The sequence below is a fragment of the Erpetoichthys calabaricus genome, chromosome 6 (assembly GCF_900747795.2).
Source record: "Erpetoichthys calabaricus chromosome 6, fErpCal1.3, whole genome shotgun sequence".
Classification (NCBI taxonomy): Eukaryota; Metazoa; Chordata; class Cladistia; order Polypteriformes; family Polypteridae; genus Erpetoichthys; species Erpetoichthys calabaricus.
This window is the reverse complement of record NC_041399.2, coordinates 77171644-77199278: the sequence shown is the minus strand read 5'-3', so window position 1 is coordinate 77199278 and position 27635 is coordinate 77171644. Positions and strand designations below refer to the sequence as shown.

The 27635-nt window shown below is 40.2% G+C and overlaps 1 protein-coding gene and 1 long non-coding RNA gene across 3 annotated transcripts in view; one reads left to right on the top strand and one right to left on the bottom strand.

Moving 5' to 3' along the window:
• The window catches only part of LOC114653416 (lethal(3)malignant brain tumor-like protein 4), a 527140-nt gene that overhangs the window by 322781 nt on the left and 176724 nt on the right, over window positions 1-27635 (bottom strand). For both annotated transcript variants that reach the window (XM_028803732.2, XM_028803736.2), the window contains 2 exons: window positions 5802-5887; window positions 1360-1470 (listed from right to left, as the gene is read on the bottom strand). In XM_028803732.2, coding sequence (XP_028659565.1) covers window positions 1360-1470; window positions 5802-5887 — 197 coding nt within the window. The remainder of the gene's footprint in view (window positions 1-1359; window positions 1471-5801; window positions 5888-27635) is intronic.
• The window catches only part of LOC127528415 (uncharacterized), a 189296-nt gene that overhangs the window by 29950 nt on the left and 131711 nt on the right, over window positions 1-27635 (top strand). The window lies entirely within an intron of this gene.

Here is a 27635-nt window from a genome sequence, read left to right as displayed (position 1 = left end):
CACAGGCCCTGGGTGATGTAATGGACAGAGCTACTTAACAGAGACTTGATCTCACTTTTAACAATTCATTTAACTGCGCAGACACCGTGGTCATTTGATGCAGTGTGGTTGTTCACACTTTTGTACTTGGCATGCAGAAACTCGATCGTTTCATTGGTCTTTTTTTGCAATCTGGTTGGTGGTGAGGTGAGGTAGTGTCCCCCTCCCCCCGCCCATTGGTGATTTTGGACACTCAGTCATATCATGGAGCAACCCCTCTTTTTGATTTCGGAATGTAGACACTCTTATCATTTCTATAAGTGGAAGAACGGGGCTGTAAAATGAAAAGGTTCCTTGTTGTCAAGGGCCCCAGGTATGCACAAGGAACACCATGATGGCAGATCCATTCCTGTGCTGCACTTAATAAATGGCACATTTAAGATAAATGATAAAGTATAAAGAACAGCTGACTAAAACAAGAAGCATGAAGCTATGCATCCAAGAAGGTATTGCAAAAAATCTAAAAATTGCTAAGACATTCAATGTGTCTTCTCATATTTTGCTTGGAATCTTCTGGAACTGTGAATATGTTTTACATTAAACGTGACCTTCAGTTGATCCATATACAATATTGCATAACAGGCACCAACATTTTCACAAGTGGCTTTTAATGACATTGAAGGCAATAGTTAACATTTCAGAGAGTTATGGTATGACCAGGGTTGTTGCCGTGGGTCAAGATTATTTTTTTCTCTATTTAAACTTTTTGTTGTTTTTTTAAATAAATGTTTGTATTGTGTTATTAATTCTGGTTTGGTTTTGCTCTTTTTATATTTTATTTATGTGAATTTTGCATTCATTGTTCTCTTCATCCTCCTTGTCTCCTATATGTACACCCCAAGGAGACAGGGTATCCCAATTTTGCAAAAGTAGCAATGCTGGCTTTAATATCTGTTTTTATGATTCTTATGATCTATGATTCTTGTTTGCATATCTTAGCTTTGACCGTTTCTTTGTTTTTAACTTGCTCTTATTGGTTTGCTGATTTTCAGTTTTCTTTGCTTTAAGGGAAAGATTATTTTTTGCTCTTTAGTTCCTATATTACTACCATTTCTGAACTTTTTTTTAATTCTTTTTTGTGCCTTATTTTCCTTCAGCTTTTGAGTATTTGTTTCTGGCTGATTATCTGTTTGATTCATTTTGCTGAAATTCATACTTATATTTTTAGCTTGTTTGCAGTGTTTGCATCACTAAAAACAGAGTTGTATGTAGTAATAAACTAGTAAGACTGATTCAACCATTGTTTTCAACAAAAGATAATTATCAATAAAGGACATAAATCAGAAGAAAAGTTATTAAGGTGTTCTACAAAGTGCATACCTTTAGTCTATAATCATCAACATCCACTATGGTGGCAACACGTATTAGCATGGGATTACGCTTATCCACAGCCTCTAGCTTCAGTTTAGAAGTGAACCCATGACGTTTTTTCTGTAAAAATAATATTTTTCATTAAGTAAATTGATAAATCCAATAATTTTTGTAATCCCAAATTTTATTTCTCATGGCAGTAGAGAACAGTAGCAGTATGTACATATACTAAACCAGTTTAAGGTTGCCAATTAACCTAGCCTGAATATCTTTTATGATTTAAGTGGAAACAGAAGCACCATAAAAATGTAAATACTGGAAGGATATGTAAACTTCAAATATGTAGTGTCAAGGAGGGGAATCAATCCCATATCTATAGATCTATGAGGCAGCAGAACTAAAATCTTTGTGTCACCCTGACACCCTTAATTATAAACATATGCTTTATAATAGTAACACATTAGAACAATACATCTGTATAGTACGTTAACTTAAGGGACTATTTAATATTTTCATAAGGATTGTAAGATGGCACCTCATTTATACATAATTCATTAGTGTACATTATATTAATACCTTAACCCTGAAAACCATTAGTGCATTTATCATACTTTTACCATACTGTTGCATACAATTTTACTGTCTTATATTTCATAATGACACTATATAGAGGTTTTTCATACTTTTTTAATATATGGATTTACTGCCACACTTACCACAGTTCATCAATTCCATAAAAGTTTTTTTTCCTCCATTCTTAAACAAAAAGATACTCTTTATTAAAATCTATTCAAAATAAATTATGGACACACCTTTTTATTCCTGTGAGTGTAATTATTTTTGAAAAATTAAGCGTTGGTAAAAATTCTCATAAATAAAGAACTACCATATTAATTTAATTCCCTTGCTTACATTTAAAGGGTAAAAAGAAATAATATATCAGTAAGTGGCATCCAATGAAGATGTATTATTTGATTAACATTTTCTGCAAACTAGCAATTTGTGTTTTTCTCCTTTTTTCAAGACTAATGGTAAAAATCTGTTCTTTTTCACTTGTTAATATTACATAAGAAAGTTGACAAATGCAGGGGACTTTGCAGTCCATCAAGGGTGTTTGTTTAGCTAATAGCTAACTGTCCCAATATCTAATCCAGATACTTCTTAAAGATTGACAAGGTTTCTGTATAAGCTACACTAGTTGGTAGTTTGTTCTAGGTTCTTACAACTCTTTGTGTAAGGAAGGGTTTCTTAGCTTCGGTCCTAAATGCACTTCTCCTTAATTTCCAATGGTGTCCTCGAGTATGTGATTTATCTTTAAGTTGAAAGAATTTAGATAGACCTACTTTATTAATGCCTTTGAGTTTTTTGAAGACCTGGATTAGGTCCCCATGCAATCTGTCTGCCCTGGGATGCATTAGTTGCTCTTGTCTGCACATTTTCAAGTGATGATATGTTTTCTTTTTTTGTAGTATGGTCAGCAGAACTGCACACAATACTCCACATGCGGTCTCACTAATGAATTATACAGTCCAAGCAAAATATCTCTTAATTTATTTTCAATAGTTTTTACAATATATCCTAACATTTTATTTGCCTTTTATATTGCTTCAGCATATTGTTTAGACTTGAAAACATTGTTTCAACATAAACACAATAAATCCCTTTCAGAAATGACTTCCTCCAGGTCAGTGTCCCTGTTCTTATATTTATAATTGATGTTCCTGTTTCTCACATATAACACTTTGCACTTTTCTACATTATACTTCTTTTTCCAGGTGTTTGCCCAGTTCTGAAGTATGTCCATGTCTTTTTGAATTCTTTTTTGTTGCCTCCTCAGTTTCTACTATTCCTCCAATTTTAGTGTCATCTATGACACTAAAATTCCTTTTTTACAAGTTTACTAACTACAGCAGAATCGACAATAACATTACAATAAATCAAAAACTGTTCTGGAAAAAAAAAACTGCAAATGCAAAAGACAGAATCGGTGACAAAGGGCAGCCCTGGCGGAGTCCAACTCTCACTGGAAACGGGTTCGACTTACTGCCGGCAATGCGGACCAAGCTCTGACACCGGTTGTACAGGGACCGAACAGCCCTTATCAGGGGGTCCGGTACCCCATACTCCTGGAGCACCCCCCACAGGATTCCCCGAGGGACACGGTCGAACGCCTTTTCCAAGTCCACAAAACACATGTAGACTGGTTGGGCGAACTCCCATGCACCCTCCAGGACTCTGCTAAGGGTGTAGAGCTGGTTCACTGTTCCGCGACCAGGACGAAAACCACACTGTTCCTCCTGAATCCGAGGCTCGACTATCCGACGGACCCTCCTCTCCAGGACCCCCGAATAGACTTTTCCAGGGAGGCTGAGGATTGTGATCCCTCTGTAGTTGGAACACACCCTCCGGTCCCCCTTCTTAAAGAGGGGGACCACCACCCCGGTCTGCCAATCCAGAGGTACTGTCCCTGTTGTCCATGCAATGTTGCAAAGACGTGTCAACCAAGACAGTCCTACAACATCCCGAGCCTTGAGGAACTCGGGGCGTATCTCATCCACCCCCGGGGCCCTGCCACGAGGAGTTTTCTGACTACCTCAGTGACCTCAGTCCCAGAGATGGGGGAGCCCACCTCCAAGTCCCCAGGCTCTGCTTCCTCATTGGAAGGCATGTTAGTGGGATTGAGGAGGTCTTCGAAGTACTCCCCCCACCGACCCACAACGTCCCGAGTCGAGGTCAGCAGCGCACCATCCCCACCATATACAGTGTTGACACTGTACTGCTTCCCCCTCCTGAGATGCCGGACGGTGGACCAGAATCTCTTCGGAGCCATCCGAAAGTCGTTCTCCATGGCCTCCCCAAACTCCTCCCATGCCCGAGTTTTTGCCTCAGCAACCACCGAAGCCGCATTCTGCTTGGCCTGCCGGTACCTATTAGCTGCCTCCAGAGTCCCACAGGACAAAAGGGACCGGTAAGACTCCTCCTTCAGCTTGACAGCATCCCTCACCACCGGCAGTAAGTCGAACCCGTTTCCAGTGAGAGTTGGACTCCGCCAGGGCTGCCCTTTGTCACCGATTCTGTTCATAAAATTTATGGACAGAATTTCTAGGCACAGCCAGGGTGTTGAGGGGGTCCGGTTTGGTGGACTCAGGATTGGGTCACTGCTTTTTGCAGATGATGTTGTGCTGTTTGCTTCATCAGGCCGTGATCTTCAGCTCTCTCTGGATCGGTTCGCAGCTGAGTGTGAAGCGGCTGGGATGAGAATCAGCACCTCCAAATCCGAGACCATGGTCCTCAGCCGGAAAAGGGTGGAGTGCCATCTCAGGGTTGGTAGCGAGATCCTGCCCCAAGTGGAGGAGTTCAAGTATCTCGGGGTCTTGTTCACGAGTGAGGGAAGAATGGAGCGTGAGATTGACAGGCGGATCGGTGCGGCGTCCGCAGTGATGCGGGCTTTGCATCGGTCTGTCGTGGTGAAAAAGGAGCTGAGCCGTAAGTCAAAGCTCTCAATTTACCAGTCGATCTATGTTCCTACCCTCACCTATGGTCATGAGCTATGGGTAGTGACCGAAAGAACGAGATCGCGAATACAAGCGGCTGAAATGAGTTTCCTCTGCAGGGTGTCTGGGCTCTCCCTTAAAGATAGGGTGAGACGCTCAGTCATCCGGGAGGGGCTCAGAGTAGAGCCACTGCTCCTCCGCATCGAGAGGAGTCAGATGAGGTGGCTCGGGCATCTGATCAGGATGCCTCCTGGACGCCTCCCTGGTGAGGTGTTCCAGGCACGTCCAACCGGGAGGAGGCCCCGGGGAAGACCCAGGACACGTTGGAGGGACTATGTCTCCCAGCTGGCCTGGGAACGCCTCGGGATTCTCCCGGAAGAGCTAGAAGAAGTGGCCGGGGAGAGGGAAGTCTGGGCATCTCTGCTCAAGCTGCTGCCCCGCGACCCGACCTCGGATAAGTGGAAGAGAATGGATGGATGGATGGAATGCAAAAGACATTTTTATGTCAAAAGAACCCCTAATTAGTGTTAAGTCCATATATTAAAAGGGTGGAGATAATGATTAATCATTACAAGAAACAATCTCAGTGTTCTTATGTTTTGTACAGTAAACAAAGTTACTGATTTCTAAACTGATCATTTTAGAAGTCAAACTTTCACGTTCATCAAGTTTTTCAGGTTTTACTTTTCTTTATAACAATGAGAACCCTAAGAAATTCTAATAATTCAAATATTTTTCATTTAAATATATACTTTATGAATTGACCATATTAATGATGACCACTACTTTTAAAGATTAAAATATTTTATTTAAAAAATATGAATGAACTTCAAATGTGACATTTATTTTTGATCAAGTCTTACAAACTAATACAGTGACTACAGGTACTTTGCAGAGGATTGTTTACACAACAATACTTTTACAAGTTCATACCTACTACATTAACACAATATTCACCTGTTTAAACACACTGCCAGGAACTGCTGCTGTATTTGTTTCTTGTAAATATTCTTCCCATAAAAAACGCTCTGGCCTAGGATGGCCTGCGAAAGAGACAAACAAAATATTACTTTAACATTATTAATTAATCACAAAAATCTATACTTCAAGTTTCTAGTGTTTTTATTGTGAAAGAAAATAAATACCCATATTTAATACATGTTTGGTACTGTTAAATTATTAAGTCTTCATTATTGAAAGTAAGAACCATAATTAGTGCATAGAAATATCATAAAATGTGGTCTAAAAAAATGTATGAATTTCAAAGAAGACAACAAAGACACATTTTTAAGTGGTTTCCTACAATTCAGAATATGCATTGTACAAGTGTATGAGCTAACAAACAAAACAATATTCACAGTCAAAAAGGAGAAAAAGAAAACAAAAATATTACTGATAGTAATATTGTTTCAAAAGTATATGTTTTAGTCTTTTTTGCAGAGTCCAATAACCAAGGTCGTGTACCTGATTTGAAATGTTGCTCTTGACGTAATGAAATTAAAGAGCATGATAGCCTAGTGGCTGAATGGTTTTGCTTTTGTTTGGGGATTTTATAAAGTAGGTTAACAGTGTGCATAAAAATCTCAAAATCATAAATAGGTTTGCAAAAAAAAAATGAATTAATTAGTGACAGTTTTGCTCACCTCTAATTATATATTAAAGTATTTGATTTATACTCTTATGTGATCAATAATGAAAACACCATGTGGTACTGTATAAGCTTGTTTTGATCCAGAAAAACAGACTGAACACTGATTTTAAAACTTTTCAATAATAATTTTAAATATCAAAAATAAAACATCTTTTAGTTTTAAATATTTACAAAAAACAGACATTTAATTTTGTAACTCTTTGTCTACCAAAATGGAAGCAAAATTAGTTTTCAACTGGCAAATAGCATGAAGTATATTTAAACAGTAAACACTGTATTTATATATATATATATATATATATATATATATATATATATATATATATATATATATATATATATATATATATATATATATATTGTGGCAGATGGCCGGGACCCATGTCCAGTCGGGACGCCCCTTTGACACTGGATCCAGGGGAGCAGTCATGGGATGCAGACTACATTCCCTGGAACACTTGTTGGCAGCCCTCCTGGGTTGCATCGGGGCCAATATTTTGGAACACTGGAGCTCATTCCTGTTGGGCTCCGTGGCCACCGCCAGGGGAAGCTGCACGGCCTAATGAGCCTGTCTGGGCGGGAACGCAGCCACACCCTGAAGTGCAGACGGAAGTAGGTCAACGAGCACCTGCAGCACTTCCGGGTGGGCTATAAAAGGAGATGACAGTCAACACTTCGTGCACCAGAGTCAGGAGGAGGAGGACGACGAAGAAGAAGAGTGTTTTGCGGTGGTGTTTTGCTTTGTGCTTTTGTGTGTTTTGGGACTGTGTTAGGGCTGAGGGACATGAGGAAGACGTGGCCCTCAGCTGAAGAAAATAAATCTTTTTGTTTCATTTTTACATGCCTCCGTTGTCAGTCTGTGTTGGGTCGACGCCTATATAGTGCCTTTGCCACAATATATATATACAGTAGACCCCCGCGAAGTCGCGGTTTAGGGTTTGCGGACTCAGTCGTTCGTGGATTTTTTTCTTAGAACCTAACTATTAATTGTTAGCGGAAAGCGCAAATATTCTCCGCAATTTTTTATGGCTTTTTTCGTGGCAATACTGTGCTGGAGAGAGAACAGGAAGCAACCGTTGAGGGAAACACGATTTGGGATGGTGAAAGTAGCCAATCCAAGAGTGTTATTCATTTCTCTTTGCTGCTGATTGACTGCTGCCACGTGACGCGTCTCCTGGTGAGTGAGTTTACCACCACTGAAGGAAACGCAGTTTGGGATGGTGTAAGTAGCCAATCCAAGAGCGTTATGCATTTCTCCTTGCTGATGATTGACTGCTGCTTTGTGACGTGTCTCCAGTTGAGTGTCCTTGTGTTTTCCATTTTGTTATTGTTTTGTTATTTTTAAACACACACCATGTCGTCAAACCGCTCTGCACCTTCTAAGGCTTCCGGAACTGAGCCTAAGCGCCAGAAGAAGTTTAAAACACTCCAGGAGAAGGTTGATTTGCTCCGGGAACTACAAAGTTATGCTGCAGTAACGTGCCATTATGGCATTAATGAAAGCACCGTATGCTACATAAAGAAGAACGAAGCAGCGATCTGGAGTACCATATATGTCAATTTCTGTGATGGTGCCAAAAAGGAAAAGACCGTAAGGAATAAAAATATCGTCAGGATGGAACCTGCTGTGAGAAAGCACGGAATTTGTACCAGCAGTTTGTACAGGAGACAATGTAGCAACTTCCTATCACAATGTTCCTGAAACCTATAAAGAAAAACCAGCACAAAACACCACCAGAAGACCCATATAAAGATACGACTCATCCTGAAGCGCCTGAAGAAGAGGCGCCACCCGAGGAGTTTTACATCTTCTAAAGTTTTAAAGCTACTTCATCATCACCATTAATATCATTCATCATTGGTGAGTACCCATACATTTTACTGTATTTTAATTAAATGAAATTATTATGTATTTACTCTACTTATAACAAAGAAAATGACAGCGCATACCAAAGAAAACGCGCTTGCATGCATTACAGTATGTATATCGGTAACATCAGTATTTTAAAGGCTTTAAAGGCACTATCTATGGAAGAACTAATTAAAAGAATAATTCTTGGTGCTTTCACCTGGTGTCCTGGATGTTTTTGTCTGTCAGGTTAGAGGAGCAACAGCGCCCTCTAGCGTTACTATATTTTATATATACTGTATATATATATATATATATATATATATATATATATATATAATATACATATACAGTGGTACCTTGAGATACAAGTGCCCCAACGTACGAGTTTTTTGAGATACGAGCCGTCACTAGGCCGATTTTTTACCTTGAGTTATGAGCCAAAATTCGAAATACGAGCCATCAAAGAACTTGTCGCCGCACATTTCTGAGGAACTGACTACGGAGGAGTTGACGGAACTACAGACGCGGCAACATACGGAGGTTCTGCAGGAGATCGGTATCGTGGAGGAGGTTATCTCTTGAAGTGAGATAAAGGAAGTGTTTGCAATGTGGGAAAAAGTTTTGAACTTTAAAGAAAAGAAACACCCTGAAAAAGTTACAGCTGTTCGTGCAGCAGCGCTATTTAATGACACTTGTCTAACACTTGACTTTATTGAAAAGAAACCCTGAAAAAGTTACAACTGTTCGTGCAACGGCGCTATTTAATGACACTTGTCTAACATTTGACTCTACTGAAAAGAAACACCAGTTGCAACTGATCGCGCAGCAGTGCTATTTAATGACACTTGTCTAACACTTGACTCTATTGAAAAGAAACAGCAGTTGCAACTGATCGTGCAGAGGCGCTATTTAGTGACACTTGTCTAACTCATTTCAGAAACATTCTAAAGAGGAGGACTAAACAAAGCTCCTTGGACAGGTTTCTATTGAAACGCCTTGAGAATGAAAGCGATGAAAGCGTGGCAAAAAGAAAAAAACTAGTGAAGAAGAAAATTAAATTAAGCAAAAGTGAAGTGAAAGAAAAAAACATTGCAATACGCTAATCGGCTTCGCCACCATCTGTTTATTTCTTTAGATTCTCTTTTATGTATGAGGTTTACAATATTTGTTCATTATAAATACATTTTTCTTATGTTGAAAACATTTAACAAAAAATTGGGGTGGTTCTTTGGGGGCTGGCATGAATTAATCTCATTTCAATTAATTTCAATGGGGAAAACTGATTTGAGATACGAGCATTTTGACTTATGAGCTCGGTCACAGAACGAATTAAACTCTTATCTGAAGGTATCACTGTATATATATATACCAGCATAGGAGAGATTTTCCCCCCACCCACAATTACAGCAGCCCAGGTAAGCAGAGAGCTGAGAAGACTTCGTGCCAGCAAAGCAGTGGGTCCAGATGGAGTATCACCATGACTGTTGAAGACCTGTGCGTTGGAGCTGGGGAGTCCTCTGCAGCGCATCTTTAACCTGAGCCAGGAACAGGGGAGAGTCCCGAGGCTTTGGAAAACATCTTGGATCACCCCTGTCCCAAAGGTATCACACCCTGGTAAGCTGAATGACTCCAGGCCTGTCGCCCTGGCGTCACATGTGATGAAGACCATGGAGCGGCTGCTGCTGCTTCACCACCTGAGGCCACAGGTATGCCACGCCCTCAACCCTCTGCAGTTCGCATACCAGGAGAAGGTGGGAGTGGAGGATGCCATCATCTACATGTTACACTGGTCCCTCTCCCACTTGGACAGAGGCAGTGGTGCAATAAGAATTATGTTTCTGGACTTCTCTAGCGCCTTCAGCACCATCCAACCTCTGCTCCTTAGGGACAAGCTGACAGAGATGGGAGTAGATTTACATCTGGTGACATGGATCGTGGACTATTTTACAGACAGATCTCAGTATGTGCATCTCGGGAACTGCAGGTCTGACATTGTAGTCAGCAGCACAGGAGCACCACAGGGGACTGTACTTTCTCCGGTCCTGTTCAGCTTACAGTATATACATCGGACTTCCAATACAACTCAGAGTCCTGCCACGTGCAAAAGTTTGCTGATGACACTGCTATCGTGGGCTGCATCAGGAGTGGGCAAGAGGAGGAGTATAGGAACCTAATCAAGAACTTTGTTAAATGGTGCAACTCAAACCACCTACAACTGAACACTAGCAAAACCAAAGAGCTGGTGGTGGATTTTAGGAGGCCCAGGCCCCTTCCAGACCCCATGATTATCAGAGATGACTGTGTGCAGAGAGTGCAGACCTATAAATACCTGGGAGTGCAGCTGGATGATAAATTGGACTGGACTGCCAATACTGATGCTCTGTGCAAGAGAGGACAGAGCCGACTATACTTCCTTAGAAGGCTGGCGTCCTTCAACATCTGCAATAAAGATGCTGCAGATGTTCTATCAGATGGCTGTGGCGAGCGCCCTCTTCTACGAGGTGGTGTGCTGGGGAGGCAGCATAAAGAAAAGGGACACGCCTGGACAAACTGGTGAGGAAGGCAGTCTGTATTGTAGGCACGGAGCTGGACAGTTTGACATCTGTGGCACAGCGACGAGCGCTGAGCAGGTCCTGTCAGTCATGGAGAATCCACTGCATCCACTGAACAGCATCATCTCCAGACAGAGGAGCAGCTTCAGCGACAGACTGCTGTCACTATCCTGGTCCACTGACAGACTGAGGAGATCATTCCTCTCCAACACTATGCGACTCTTCAATTCCACCTGGGGGGGTAAACATTAACATTATACAATGTTATTGTCTGTTATACCTGCCTCACATTCTCCACCTTGCATTTTTTAACTTGCACTGCATTTTTATCACTCTTTAATTAATATTGTTTATATCAATATGCTGCTGCTGGAGTATGTGAATTTCTCCTTCGGGATTAATGAAGTATCTATCTATCTGTCTGTCTGTGTATCTTGCAGACCATTCTTGGGAAATCCCATTTGGTTCTGGCGCCACAGATGACGGCACTTCCAGTACCACTGATGATGTCACATCCGGTTACGGAGCCACTTCCAGTCCCCGAAGGCGTCACTTCCAGTTCCAGCTTGGATGACCTCATTTCCTCTCCCAACCCTTAAAACCGCCATCTTACCTCCACTTGATTAGTTCTGTTTTGGTGGATAGAGTGCTCCTCCCCCATAATGCGTATAGTGCTGCCTACCTGGATGACGTTGTCATCTACTCCAGCACATGGAAGGAACACATACAGCAGGTCACTGCAGTGCTTCGAACACTAGGATAAGCTGGGCTTCAGATTAATCCGAAGAAATGTTTCTTTGGATTGAAGGAAGCTGAATATTTGGGCTACCTGGTGGGTTAGGGTTCTGTTAAACCACAGTGTTCAAAAATAGAAGCCATAGTACACTGGCCCCGTCAGCGAACCAAGATGAAGGTCCAAGCCTTTCTTGGACTACCCGGGTATTACCACCGGTTTGTACCCCAGTTTTCGGAGAGAGCGGCGCCCTTGACTAATTTAACAAGGAAGAGGGCTCCTAATAAAGTGGTGTGGGATGAAACAACGGAGGCTGCATTTAGTGACTTAAAACAGGCCATTACGTCAGCACCAGTTTTGAAATCTTCTTATTTTTCTCTTCCTTTCATTCTCAAGAATGACGCTTTGGACACAGGCCTGGGTGCCATGCTGAACCAAAACATCAATGGTGTTGAACACCTTGTTATGTACCTGAGCCGGAAACTGTTGGAACAGGAAATCAGGTATGCGGCGGTGGAACGTAAAGCACCTGCAATTAAATGGGCGATTATGCAGTTGAGGTACTACCTCTTGGGTCGGGAATTCACTCTCGTGACGGATCATGCGCCCTTACAGTGGATGGCCCTACACAGGGAGTCGAATCCTCGAGTCACCAGGTGGTTTTTTGATATTCAACCGTATAAGTATTCTCTTGTTCATCGTAGGGGCTCCCTCCATTCTAACGCAGATGCTCTTTCTTGTTCTCATGATCTCTCGGTGCAGGACGCCTGACCCAGCAGGTCTGGGATGGGGATGGGGGGGGGGGGGGATAGGGGGGGATGGGGGGGGGCCTTGTCACACATGTGCAATCAGGAGGCAGCTAAAGGGCTTAAGTAATGGTAATGGTACTATGCCAGACCAGGGGGTGGCAGAGTGTGCTGACTGTCTCTCTCAGTCTCTTGAAGACCATTCTTGGGAAATCCAATCGGGTTCCGGCGCCACAGATGATGCCACTTCCGGTTTTGACACCACTGATGATGTCACTTCCGGTCCCCGGAGATTTCACTTCCGGTTCCGGTTTGGATAACCTCATTTCCTCTCCCAACCCTTAAAACCGCCATCTTACCTCCACTTGATCAGTTCTGTTTTGGACTCTGTCTTGTAAACATCTCATTCTTTTTTCAAACCTTTTGCAGCCAGGATCATATTATATGGGTGGCTGCCCCAAACCTTTTTGACTGTCTTGAGTCAATTTTGTTACAATCTATCTATATATATGAATTATTCACTAAGTCCATGGCAAGCAATACGCACGCAAGACATGGCAAGCAATACGCACGCAAGACAGAGCCACGCCCACCAACAATTCACTAAGCAGCCGACCATGGCACGCATGACAGAGCCCCGCCCGCCAACTCTAACACTCCTCCCACGTCCATTACCTTCACATTGTTTTCCTTTTATTTCTGATCCCGTTCAACAACTGTATGGTGACATCGACTTCTCAACTGTGACTCCGGAACAACTCAGTACGCGAGCTATATTAAGCTTCACCAACAAAGACTCGCTACACCGTAATGAAGAAGTACTGAAACTTATCCCAACTGACAAAGTAACTTTCACCAGCGTTGCCTAAATCGTCACAGATGATCCCGCAGATCAAGTTTCATTCCCCGAAGAACTTCTTAACAGTCTTACTCCCACTGGCATGCCTCCGCATAAACTCAAAATTAAGATAGGTTCAGTCGTCATGCTTCTCAGAAACCGTCCATGGCAAGCAAAATGCACGCAAGACAGCGCCACACCCGCCAACTCACAGAGCCCCGCCCACCAACAATAATTCACTAAGCGGCTGTGCACGCCGATGATTGTTCAGTCTCTCCCTGTGCATTCCCTGTGCAGCAAGTGAGCGAGCCAGTGTGAGAGAGAGAGAGAGAGAGAGAGAGAGCGACACACACAGGCGCGCGAGAGAGAGAGACACACACACAGAGGCGCGCGCGAGAGAGAGACACACACACACAGAGGCGCGCGAGAGAGAGACACACACACACAGGCATGTGAGAGAGAGACACACACACACAGGTGCACGAGAGAGAGAGAGACACAGGCGCGCAAGAGAGAGACACAGGCACGCGAGAGAGGGGGCTGGATGCATAAGGCAGAGAAGGCAGTTAAAGAATGCACGGGGCTTGATTTTGTTTTCACTTCTGTTTACAGCGATCGGTTCGTAGCGTGCATTGTTGCAATGTTACCTTTCTTGGTAGTTTATTACATTACGAATGTTTCAAATGTTCATTTTTTTCCCTGTGCTTAAAACTCATTTAAAAAGTGTTTCTCAACTGTGACTCCGGAACAACTCAGTACGTGAGCTATATTAAGTGTCACCAACAAAGACTCGCTAAACCTTAATGAACAAGTACTGAAACTTATCCCTACCGACGAAGTAACTTTCACCAGCGTTGCCTCCATCGTCACAGATGATCTCGCAGATCAAGTTTCATTCCCCAAAGAATTTCTTAACAGTCTTACTCCCACTAGCATGCCTCCGCATAAACTCAAAATTAAAATAGGTTCAGTCATCTTGCTTCTCAGAAACCTCATGCCAGGAAGAAGTCTCTGTGATAGCACTAGATGGACTGTTACCAGCATTCACCGCAATGTACTGGAATGTAAAACTATTGCAGTTCCTACCTCACAAACTGTCCTTATTCCCCGAATAACCCTGACCCCATCAGATTCAGATTTGCCTTTTACTTTTACACGCAGACAATTTCCTGTTAGATTGGCCTTTGCAATGACAATTAATAAGGCACAGGGACAAACTTTCAAAACGATATGCCTGTATCTGCCAAACCCAGTTTTCAGTAACGGACAATTGTATGTTGCTCTCTCCAGAGTTCCATCTTTTCATTCACTCACAATTGTATCCTCAAACCCACCCGACATGGACAACTGTGTCGTTCAGGAAGTATTCACCCATCAATAAATAATTATGCGGCGTAGTATATATATATATATATATATATATATATATATATATATATATATATATATATACACACACACACACATACACCAAATATTGAATTACTCACCGTCGGACTTCGCCCATACTATCTACCACGGGAGTTTAATCAGTTATTTGTGACAGTCGTTTACATTCCGCCGCATGCTGATGTGGGAGCTGCAGCTGAATCAATTCTTCAAACTGCTCAAAAACTAGAAACCAAATCACCTGGTTCTTTTAAGCTTGTGATGGGTGATTTTAATTTATGCAGTCTGGAGTCAGTATTATCAAATTATCATCAATATGTGAATATTAACACTAGAGGGGACAAAACTCTGGACAAGTGCTATGGAAATGTCCCTAATGCCTACATATCGCATCACAGAGCAGCCCTGGGTGTGTCTGACCACGTCGTTGTTCATCTTCTCCCGAAGTACAAACAGAAACTGAAACAAGAAAAACCAGCCATACGAACAACACAAAACTGGTGCAAGGAAAGTGTAGAGGAACTGCAGGAATGCTTCTCCAGTACAAATTGGGATCTGCTGACATCCTCACAGTCACTGAATGAGGCCACCTATACTGTCAGCGATATATTCAATTCTGTGAGTCTATGATCATTAAGAAAAAATCTGTCAAGGTGTACCCAAACAGTAAGCCATGGATCACTAAAGAGGTTAAAGCATTACTATTGCAAAAGCAACATGCACATCAAGAAAATAAGTTAGAAGATAAGCGAATTTTACAGCAAAGGATTAACAGGTTAATTAAACAAAATAAAAAGATGTATGGAGAAAAAATCAAGAGGTGGTTCAATGATAACAATCAAAAGCAGGTCTGGAAGGGACTAAAAACAATTACAGGACTAGGCCCTAAAATGAATGTGGATTTTCCAGCTGACATAGACCACAAGCTTTTAGCTGATGAACTGAATAACGTTTATGCCAGATTTGAAACAAGTGATTTCAGCAACCAAAATACAGAAATAAAGGAGATGCTTTATAAAAACACCAGGTATTCTGCTGTGATTGGGTTCAGTTTAACTGAAGTGGAAAAAGGCTTGCGGAAGGCCAAAACAAACAGTGCAGTGGGACCAGACGGCATATCAGGTCGGCTCTTAAAGTCTTGCTCTAAGCAGTTCTCCCCAGTTTTTCATTTGCTTTTTAACTGGTCTCTGACCTGTGGTATTGTACCAAATCTGTGGAAACAATCAATCATTACCCCTGTATCTAAGGTTTCTAGGCCAAGCTGTTTAAATGATTACAGACCAGTGGCACTTACATCTATTCCAATGAAATGCTTTGAACACTTGGTGAAAAACATTTTAATGACAGAGACAAAGTCTTTTCAAGACAACAATCAATTTGCTTATTGTGCAAACAGAAGTGTGGAAGATGCTCTGCTTGTTATCTTACATCAAATCTATACCTTTCTTGATCAGCCTGGTTCATATGTCAGAGCACTATTTTTGGATTTTTCTTCAGCGTTCAATACTATACAGCCTCATATACTGATTGGGAAATTAAACAGTATGAATGTAAACCCATTTATCACACTATGGATTCAGAACTTTCTTTTAAATCGTTCAAAGACAGTTAAAGTTCAGGACACTTTTTCAAAAGCTCTTCATTCAAACACAGGAAGTCCACAGGGGTGTGTCTTATCACCATTACTGTTTACTATGTACACAAGTGACCTGAGACAGAACAATGACCACTGCTCCATTATTAAGTATGCGGATGACACCATGATCATAGGATGCATATCTGGGGAGGATGAAAGCCACTATCTAAATCAAATGGACTGTACCCAAAGACATGCAGGTTAGGTGGATTGGCGATTCTAAATTGGCCCTAGTGTGTGCTTGGTGTGTGGGTGTGTTTGTGTGTGTCCTGCGGTGGGTTGGCACCCTGCCCGGGATTGGTTCCTGCCTTGTGCCCTGTGTTGGCTGGGATTGGCTCCAGCAGACCCCCGTGACCCTGTGTTTGGATTCAGCGGGTTGGAAAATGGATGGATGGATGTATGGTAAACTGGTGCAATAAAAACTCTCTCACTTTGAATGTAAAAAAGACCAAAGAAATGATATTTGATTTTAAGAGACAGAAATCTGTATGTTCACCTATTGTAGTTCTGGGAGAGGAGGTAGAAATAGTGAATGAATATAAATACTTAGGAACTTACCTAGATAACAATCTTAACTGGAATACAAATACAAAAAAATTATTTTCTAAATGCAACCAGCGCTTATTTCTCCTCCATAAACTCAAACTATTTAAAGTAGACAAGGACCTCATGTTGTCCTTCTACCGTAGTATGATCCAGTCTGTGATCACTTTCAGTTTCATTGCCTGGTTTAATAGTCTGACAAACCAAAACTCAAAAAAGCTCCAGCAGATTACGAAGTATACAGCTAAAGTTATTGGGGCTGATGTAGATGATTTGACTAGTGTGTGTCAGAGGGCAATGCTAAAGAAACTGGAAATCATCTCAACTGATGACAGACATCCATTACATGTAGAACTAAACTTCAGTAAATCAGGAAGGATAGTTGCTTTGAAAACCCACACAAATCGCTCCAGAAACTCCTTTCTTCCTAGTGCCATACGACTTTTCAATAAGAAATATCGGAGATAATGTTTAAGGTTTTGATATATATCCTGTTACCTTTTTTTTTTTTGGTATAAATATGTTTTATCTAACTGCCTTACCTTAACCTTTCTTATTTCTGTTTGTCTGTTTTATTTCATTCTGTCTGTTACCTGTTATTAGATGCAACTGAGAAGGCAAATTTCATGTTTTCCTGTGTAAACATGACTAAATAAAGAAACCTAACCTAAACCTATACACTGCATATACATACTGTATATAGTGCAAAACTGACTCACTCAGTCATCAATAAAAATATTATTTCCTGTTTAGTCTGATGTCTCTGTTGCTCCTAATTTTTATGCAAAGATAATGCATGCTTGGTCTTAGACAGGTGCTTCCTTGTTGATTTGGCAAGGTTTCTAACTAAAACAAATACTCAAGCATATGAGATGAAACATTATAATCAAGGCTAGGCTCTCTTATGTTTAGTAAACTCAGGCCTCCTTTCAGTTTATTTTACAGATATCAAACACATACACATGTTTCAAAGGGATATCATTCTTGAATATCCATGGTACGTTTATGTAGCATATTACTGCAAATTACACTCACCACAGCTAGGCTTTATTTGTAATTTTCAGAATATGCAACAGAATATGATATAAAGTAGTTTACATGTAAAAATAATAATGCATGTAAGATTTTAAGATGCTTCAAATATAATTTTGAAAGTAATTATATAAAACTATATAAACTGATTATATAACATAATTCAGTAACCTATAGATTTGATGTTCTATACTATTTTTTCTAATAATAATAATAATAATAATACCTGACATATGAACATAAAGCTTGATGAAAGATGTTACATATTAATTTTTATTCATATTTACGCTATTCTTCACAGTTTTTACTACAGGTTTTTATGACTTTAAAAAAAATTTACCAAAATATTTATGTAACACCGCACGAGTCCTATGTGGTATGACTGACTCCCATTAAGAATATTATTAATAATGTATGACCCACAGATGGCACATCCCCCAGTATGCTTTACAATAGAGTCACTTTATTTTCAAGTTGACTGTAATCTCACAGCTGCTCATTTTAGAAGCTCGAGAGGGATTTCAGCTGTGGAATAAGAAATAAAAGAGCAACACATATGGTAATTAAAGCAGCCAAGAGGGATCTCAGATACATTGTCTATAGTAAAAATCCTCCAGTGCCTATACTGTAATACTTAGTGGATGTGCTTAGTCTGTTTTCTTTAAGCCAGTAGCTTACTGTTACTTTTCACCCACAAAAAAATGGAGTCTGCCATTTTCAACTTTTCATTTGCTTCAGGTGTCATTTTTACTATACTATTATTATTTTTTATGCTTATCTTTTTAAAGTTTGTGATTCACTCTTTAAGAAGAACAACCACAGTATAAAATGGGAATATTACTAGAACATTAAAGTTCATTGCACTTTGTTACATTTCAATAAATAAACACTAGAAGCAATCATAAAAAGTAGTATGAAAATTACATTTCAGAGACATAATGGCATATACTGAAGCAACCCTTAAAACTCCAAAAACTTAAATAAATTATGTAGGAAGATTAATGTTATATTTGAATTTCTCCACATTATGAATACATTTATAGTCTCTTCAATACCTGGGAATTGTTCCTAAAATTACTAATTTTGTTGTTATTTAGAAAGGAGACTGACATTATAACACATTTTCTTGAGATTTGTATAAAATAAGAGTCAATAATATGTTAGTAAACCAGTATGAAATTAAATTTATTCCTCTCTGGTATTAAAATAATTAAATCATAAGATAAGTAGACTATTCTCAATTCAGGTTTCATATATTCATTATAGCAAAAAAAAGGTCCAAATACAATGTATTAATGATTCACTTTCATTAATATTCAGGAAACTTTTATCTGCCAAATGATATGACTGTTTAATCAAAATTTTCACTGCTCTGCACAACTGCTGAACAGTTAATACATTTTAAAATGGCCTCTACAGTACTACCACAGACAAATGCGGGCAGTCAATTTATCTTTTTCATTACTGTATATGATGTACTTAGCTGTGCAACCTGGCTTTGCCTGAGAAATCCATATTACTAACCGAGAATGCTAAACCGGATGGACGCAGGGACATCCGGCCATGGGCCGTAGCCGCAAAAAGACGTACTGCGCAGGCGCCCCAAGAAATGAGGCGCCGCGAGAGGCGGACAAGACCACAGAAAAAAGGAGTGAGCACAGAAAAAAGGAGTCAAACGCAGGCGACGCACACAGCGCCGCACGAGCAAAACACCCCACCCCCCCCACACACACACACAAGCAACGGACGGGACACACACAAAGAGGACGATTCAACAAGCCCCTGGCACACAAAAAAAAAGAGCCCGCAAACCCCCCCCCCCCCCCCACACACACAAGCAACGGACGGGACACACACAAAGAGGAGGATTTAATCCCATTGCACACGAAACGGGATGCACACAAAGAGGAGGATTCAACAAGCCACAAGCACACAAAAAAAAAGAAGCCGCGAGCAACACACAAAGCCCATTGGACACGAAACGGGACAGACTACGGACATAGCCCACGAAACGTACACAAAAACGACGATTCAGACCCACGACCACAGTAACATAAATAACAAATGACACACAAAGCCCGATTTCTAAATGAACCGTCCGTATTAAACATACGTCATCTCAACACGTTCACAATATGCAGCATAGGTAGATCTCATTACAATGAGGCACTATTAACCGTTCAACGGCAGAAAAGGCTCCATATTAACAGTGAGTGCGATCCTCCTTATTACTTATCCATATTTCTCACGCTCAAGAACAAACAAGTCATGAATTCGCGATCACAGGTACAAAACGATACCGCTCGGATAACGGGACCAAACACAATTCACACTATGCAGCATAGGTGGATCTCATTAAAATAAGGCACTATTAACCGTTCAACCGCAGAAAAGGCTCCATATTAACAGTGAGTGCAATACTCCTTATTACTTATCCATATTTCTAAAAGAAAAAATGTCTCGGCTCCAAAAACGCAAAGCTCAACTAAAGCTTCTAACTAACGATGTACCTAAAAGTAAAAACTTTATGAACTGCATTAGATCCTACAATAGTTCATTTGCTTTTGCATCTACCGGAGTAAATATCAGGCATCCTAGATCCACATGACGCAATCTATCAATCAAAGTGCTGCATCGCAACAGGCACGGATTCAAAACGAAACACCTCCCGTCTCAGACATACGTTAACGGCAAGGAAGGCTACAACGGGCTTCTCACACAGCACAGGCAAATCGATTACAGCTCCAAAACAACACGTCCCAAATACTACACATGCAACAACGCGCCTCTCAAACGGCACAAGCAAAACATACACCAGGAAAATTCATTCGGATTAATGAATGTCATTTGCAATCATTGTCATTCAGTTCACTTCCCTGAAGAAACAACTGGCAATACAAGTAATACATTTACACGTTATTGTCAAAAGGGTCAAATTAGACTGCCTCCTTTACATTCATATCCTGAATATCTACAGAAGCTTCTAACTAACGATGTACCTGAAAGTGAAATCTTTATCAACTGCATTAGATCCTACAAATCGGTATCCACTATGAACATTAACGGTGGCACTGCACGTGACATCCGTCTTGCAAAAATGTTAATTATTGATGAATGTACAATGGCATCCAGTCACTTACTCAACACCATTCATAAACTTCTACAAACTTTTATGAATAATAATATTCCCTTTGGAGGAAAGGTACTTTTATTAGGAGGAGATTTTAGACAGTGCTTAGCTATTCTTCCACATGCCATGCACTCAGCTATTGTTCAGTGCACCTTAAAATAGGCAGACAGTTGGCATTGCTTTCAAAAGATACAGTTAGTAAAAAACATACGATGTCCAGAACCAGATCATAACAATTGTTTATTACAACTGGGAGATGGTACACTCACCAATACAGATAGACTTCACCCACATATTATTACAATTCCTCAAGCCTTTATCTGCGACGAGTTAGTTACAGACAGATTTGGAACAGCAATCTCATTAGACCAAATGCCCCTTTTAACACAACACACTATATTATGTCCAAAAAATATTAATGTGGAAAACATAAATACCCAAATCATTCCATTACTTCCTGGAAAGACACAACTCTTTCTAAGCTCTAACAAACTTGACTCTGATCACAACAATAACCATCTTCATTGACATTACAAGTTCTGACCTGGAATTACCTTTTACACTTAAACGGCGTGTACAAAGAAATTTTCCAATAAACCTTTACACTGTGCCACACACTTTATTGTTTGCTTTCTATTTGCATCAACTACACCTTCACATTATTCTATATCTCATTCATACATCACGCTCTTTGTCATTCCCAACACCAGGGGTTGGCGAGCGAAGCGAGCAGGGGGCGGAGCCCCCTAGTTACCTACTGTAAGACAATGGTGATACGCCTTTCCTCGTACTTCAAAATTTGGCATAAATTGTCTCATAAACAATGTGCAAATTATAATTAAACGCATCAATTGCAAATTTTGAGCTAAGATAAAGATCTTTTTGATATGCATGCCAAATAGTAGTTTTACTGTTCCTATTAGTATATTTTGAGCTATATTTAGTAACTACAGCTTATACATGTGTTTAACACTAGAATTACCAGAGCCTATGAAAAAACTTGTAGATCCGGCCCACCTTAAATCACTTCTTAAATCAGTTCACACCTCTCCGCCAGCATCCTTTGTCCTCTAAATGTGCTGATAAAAGACGTGCTGCCAGCAGCCGGCTATACCATCCCCCCACCGACTTAGAACGTGCGCGAACTTTTCCCAGCTCATGCCTTGATTGATTATCTGGGAGTGAAGTGGAGTTTTGGAGTGGAAATAATAGATCGTTATTTGGAACACACGCATTTCATGTGTGTTCCGTTTCTACAGTAATCTGTGTAAAAACATTGTTAAATCAGAAACTTTTTCATATTTTAGTAATAAATGTTACAAAATGTAGTAGGCATCCATATTACTAACCGAGAATGCTAAACCGGATGATGGACGCAGGCACATCCGGCAATGGGCCGTAGCTGCAAAAAGACGTACTGCGCAGGCGCAAAAAGAGTCCGCGAGAGTCGGCTGAGGAGCCGAGAAAGGCGGACAAAAGAGGGCGAGAGAGGCGGATGAGGGGCCGCGAGAGGCGGACAAGACCACAGAAAAAAGGAGTGAGCACAGGAAAAATGGAGAAATGAGGAAACGCAGGCAAAGCACGAAACACATTGCACACGAAACTAGACCCAAAAAAAAAAAAAGAGGCTCGCGGATGGGACACACACCAAGAGGGGGATTCAACAAGCCCATGGAACACAAAAAAAAGAACACAAAACCACCCCACAGACCCTACAAGCAAGGGACGGGACACACACAAACAGGGGGATTCAACAAGACACAGGAACACAAAAAGAAAGATGACGCTCGCGCGACAACAATCCTCACCCCCCCCCGCCACACACACACATCCATAAGGAGTGAAACCCAAAGCCACATATTCTAAAGTGAACATCAACACCTTCACACTAGACAGCATAGGTGTCAGCATTGGTGGATCTCCTTACAATAAAGCACTATTAACCGTTCAACTGCAGAAAAGGAAACATATTAACAGTGACTGCGATCCTCCTTATTACTTATCCATATTTCGCATGCTGAGAAAGAAACAAGTCATGAATACACGGTCACGGGTACAAAACGAAAAGGAAAGGATAACAGGAACAAACACACGAACACGAAAGAAACAACAAAATAGACGGCTATGCAGCATAGGTGGATCTCATTACAATAAGGCACTATTAACCGTTCAACCACAGAAAAGGCTCCATATTAACAGTGAGTGCAATACTCCTTATTACTTATCCATATTTCTAAAAGAAAATATGACTCGACTCCAAAAACGCAAAGCTCAACTAAAGCTTCTAACTAACGATGTACCTAAAAGTAAAAACTTTATGAACTGCATTAGATCCTACAATAGTTCATTTAATATGCACAAATCTACATCCTAGATCCACATGACGCAAACTATCAATCAAAGTGCTGCATCGCAACAGGCACGGATTCAAAACGAAACACCTCCCATCTCAGACATACGTTAATGGCAGCGAAGGCTACAACGGGCTTCTCACACAGCACAGGCAAATCGATTACAGCTCCAAAACAACACGTCCCAAATACTACACATGCAACAACGCGCCTCTCAAACGGCACAAGCAAAACATACACCAGGAAAATTCATTCAGATTAATGAATGTCATTTGCAATCATTGTCATTCAGTTCACTTCCCTGAAGAAACAACTGGCAATACAAGTTATACATTTACACGTTGTTGTCAAAAGGGTCAAATTACACTGCCTTCTTTACATTCATATACTGAATATCTACAGAAGCTTATAACTGACGATGTATCTGAAACTGAAATCTTTATCAACTACATTAGATCCTACAAATCGGAATCCACTATGAACATTAACGGTGGCACTGCACGTGCCATCCGTCTTGAAAAAATGTTGTTTATTGATGAATGTTCAATGGCATGAACAAACGTTTATGAATAATAATATTCGATTTGGAGGAAAGGTACTTTTATGAGGAGGAGATTTTAGACAGTGATTAGCTATTCTTCCAGATGCCATGCACTCAGCTATTGTTCAGTGCACCTTAAAATACGCAGACAATTGGCATTGCTTTCAAAAGATACAGTTAGTAAAAAAGATACGATGTCCAGAACCAGATCATAACAATTGCTTATTACAACTGAGAGATGGTACACTCACCAATACAGATGGACTTCAGCCACATATTATTACAATTCCTCAAACCTTTATCTGCGACGACTTAGTTACAGAGAGATTTGGAACAGCAATCTCATTAGACCAAATGCCCCTTTTAACACAACGCACTATATTATGTCCAAAAAATATTAATGTGGAAAACATAAATACCCAAGTCATTCCATTACTTCCTGGAAAGACACAACTCTTTCTAGGCTCTGACAAACTTGACTCTGATCACAACAATAACCATCTTAAATGACCTTACATGTTCTGAGCTGGAATTACCTTTTACACTTAAACGGCGTGTACAAAGAAATTTTCAAATAAACCTTTACACTGTGCCACACACTTTATTGTTTGCTTTCTATTTGCATCATCTACACCGTCACAATATTCTATATCTCATTCATACATGACGCTCTTTGTCATTCCCAACACCAGGGGTTGGCGAGCGAAGCGAGCAGGGGGCGGAGCCCCCTAGTAAACTATAGAATGTGTAAAGCCCGAGTTCCAAAGATCAAATAAACACTTTCACAAAAGCTTCAAAAATAATACAAGTTTCCGTGGCGTAGCGTGCTAAGATTTGCTTCTTAGAGCGCAGCAACTTTGCCGTTCCTCACAGACTTGAGTTCGATTCCCAGCTGGGGATAAACTGTTGCTTTTTTTTTTTTTCTTTTTAACCTGAAACGGACATAAAATTTATAAATTGGTATGCACTTGCAGTTAATGAGATCGTTATATTTTCATGTGGGATGCTCCTTTTAAAATATTTTTTTAACAATTGAGACTGCAATTAACATGAACAACTGTCCTTATAACTTATTTTTAAGTTCCATAACACACAGACAGACAGAGCACTGCGTAATAGAGAGACAGACAGGCAGAGATATATAAATAAACAGGGAAGCCACATGTACTGAAAGAAAAAAAGATCAACATGTACGTTGTTCCTGCTGCACTGAATAAGTTCATGCGCTCTAACATCACCCCTCCCCCCAATCTGACTCTCTAAGTAACAGCACAAGTACAGACGCACACCAAGTGTAATCAAGAGTCCCGGTTCGATCCCCACTCACTCCTATATTTGCCGTTTTCAGTAGTAAGCTGCTCTTTTTGTTAATATTATACAGTACACACATGCACTTCGTTTGCATCTGTACTTGTGCTGTTACTTACAGAGTCAGATGGGGGGAGGGGTGATGTTAGAGCACGTGAGCTTATTTAGTGCAGCAGGAACAACGCACATGTTGATCTTTTTTTCTTTCAGTACATGTGCCTTCCCTGTTTATTTATATATCTCTGCCTGTCTAAAAGTCTCTCTATTACGCAGTGCTCTGTCTATCTGTGTGTTATGGATCTTAAAAATAACAGTTATAGGGACAGTTGTTCATGTTAATTGCAGTCTCAATTGTTAAAAAAATATTTTAAAAGGAGCATCCCACATGAAAATAACGATCTCATTAACTGACAGTGCATACCAATTTATAAATTTTATGTCCGTTTGAGGTTAAAAAGAAAAAAAAAAAGCAACACTTTATCCCCAGCGGGGAATCGAACTCAGGTCTGTGAGGCATGGCAAAGCTGCTGCGCTCTAAGAAGCAAATCTTAGCGCGCTACACCACAGAAACTGTTGTATCATTGTTGAAGCTTTTGTGAAAGTGTTTATTTGATCTTTGGAACTCAGGCTTTACACATTCTATAGTTTATGCCTACTACATTTTGTAACATTTATTACTAAAATATAAAAAAGTTTCTGTTTTAACAATGTGTTTACACAGATTACTGTAGAAAGAGACTAATATGTGGAAGAAGGTAAAAAAACAAGATCAGCCAATAATATGTCAGATCAATTTATTAAGTATCACTATTGGCAACCTTTTTTATCTAGATAATAAAAGAACTTAAAATTATTTTTATAGGCTGTCTTTTGTACCCTATTTATTACTTAGGTTTATTCAACCTTTAGCAACTGAGAACTTTACAAATGGCCATTTAGCAAAGACAGCTTCTGAAAATGCAAAATCTGTGACTACCGAAAAGTTGTACTGTAAACGTAGTTATTTGTACTGTTGAATTAAGTGTTCTAATTCATTATACTGGATGTAACTTAAAACTGTCCATTGTGTAAAGATGAGTGGGAAACAACTAAATTCCAAACACAGATTTCTTGAGCATAAATATTTCATATTAGAATGTACATGTCCTGCTGCTGAGAACATTATCTGATGTAGTTTTCTAATGCATGGAAATAACCATGAGCATTATTATTATCATTAGTTTAATGGTCATTTTCAGGGTTTACCCAGGTTAGCCAGATGACTTTCCCCCACTCTCTTCCTTCTCTCGCCACAGTGCTGGCCATTCTGTAAGGTAAGACACATTTCTTTCATATCTTTTAACACCACCTCCAACCATGTCTTTTTTGGCCTCCATCGGGGTACACTTCTTTACCCAAAAATCATTTGATTTCTGTTCCAAGTGCCCAAACCACATTAGCTGACTACAAACAGCTGACATTTGTATCATGGAGTAGCCTAACTCCACCCACAGAGCAAAACTTGCATGAGTGCCACATTTTTGAGTTCAACTGATGAGGATTTCTGATGTCTTTTCAATAGTTATTTAAACAGACTTCGAGTCTTTAATACTCTCTTTATAATGGTTTGTTCCACTTGCAGAGTACTTTGTTAACTGTTGCCGCAGTCAGTAACAAATGTAAATACATCCACAAAACACTTTGCCATCCAAAGAGCAGCAGGTATTAAAGTCTTTTCATTTGGAACAAGTTCAGATCAGAAATGAAAAATAGTACATTGTTAATGTAAGCTGAAGATAATTAGCATAAAAAAGGCATCACTAGCATTATTATTCAGACACTTTGGTGTCTTTAAGAGCTCCCTAAACCAGCATTCTGTAGCATGCACCAATTTACATCCATATCCATAGAGGCCAAAAATTTAGTTTAAATGTGAGCAGGTGGCTTAAACACATGGCTCCAAATTCATTAAAAGATGCAGTGCTCTGTCAAATATTCCCATAGACAGGCTGCAATATGAGCAATTTCTCATAACATAATAGAAGCGGGGGTCACTACCCTGCTGTGCTTTCAGATTACAACTTTGCTTCACTGCATACTCAATTACAAATTTATCAGTCATGTTAAAAAAATAACATGAATTTATTAACATTGTGCAGGAGAGATGATGTACAAGGGTAGCATACCATTTAAATAATTAAGTAAATGTGATCTTTAAAAAGGCAAAGAAAATTCAGAACTTTAAAATTCTCACATTACAAGTAGTTTTGTATATACCTAAATGATACAAATAGGTGATAAAAAGCATGGTGGCACAGTGATTAGTTCCGTCTCCATACAGCTCTAAATACATGGGTTTTACACCCAGCCAGGTCACTTTTGGTCTTTTGTCTATGTGGGGAGTGTTCATAATATTCCAGCATCGCCAATGGTTTTCTCCAGGTATTTATTCCACTTTCTCCCTACATCTTGAAGGCACAGAGTTTAGGGTGAGTGATGTGAGTGTAGTG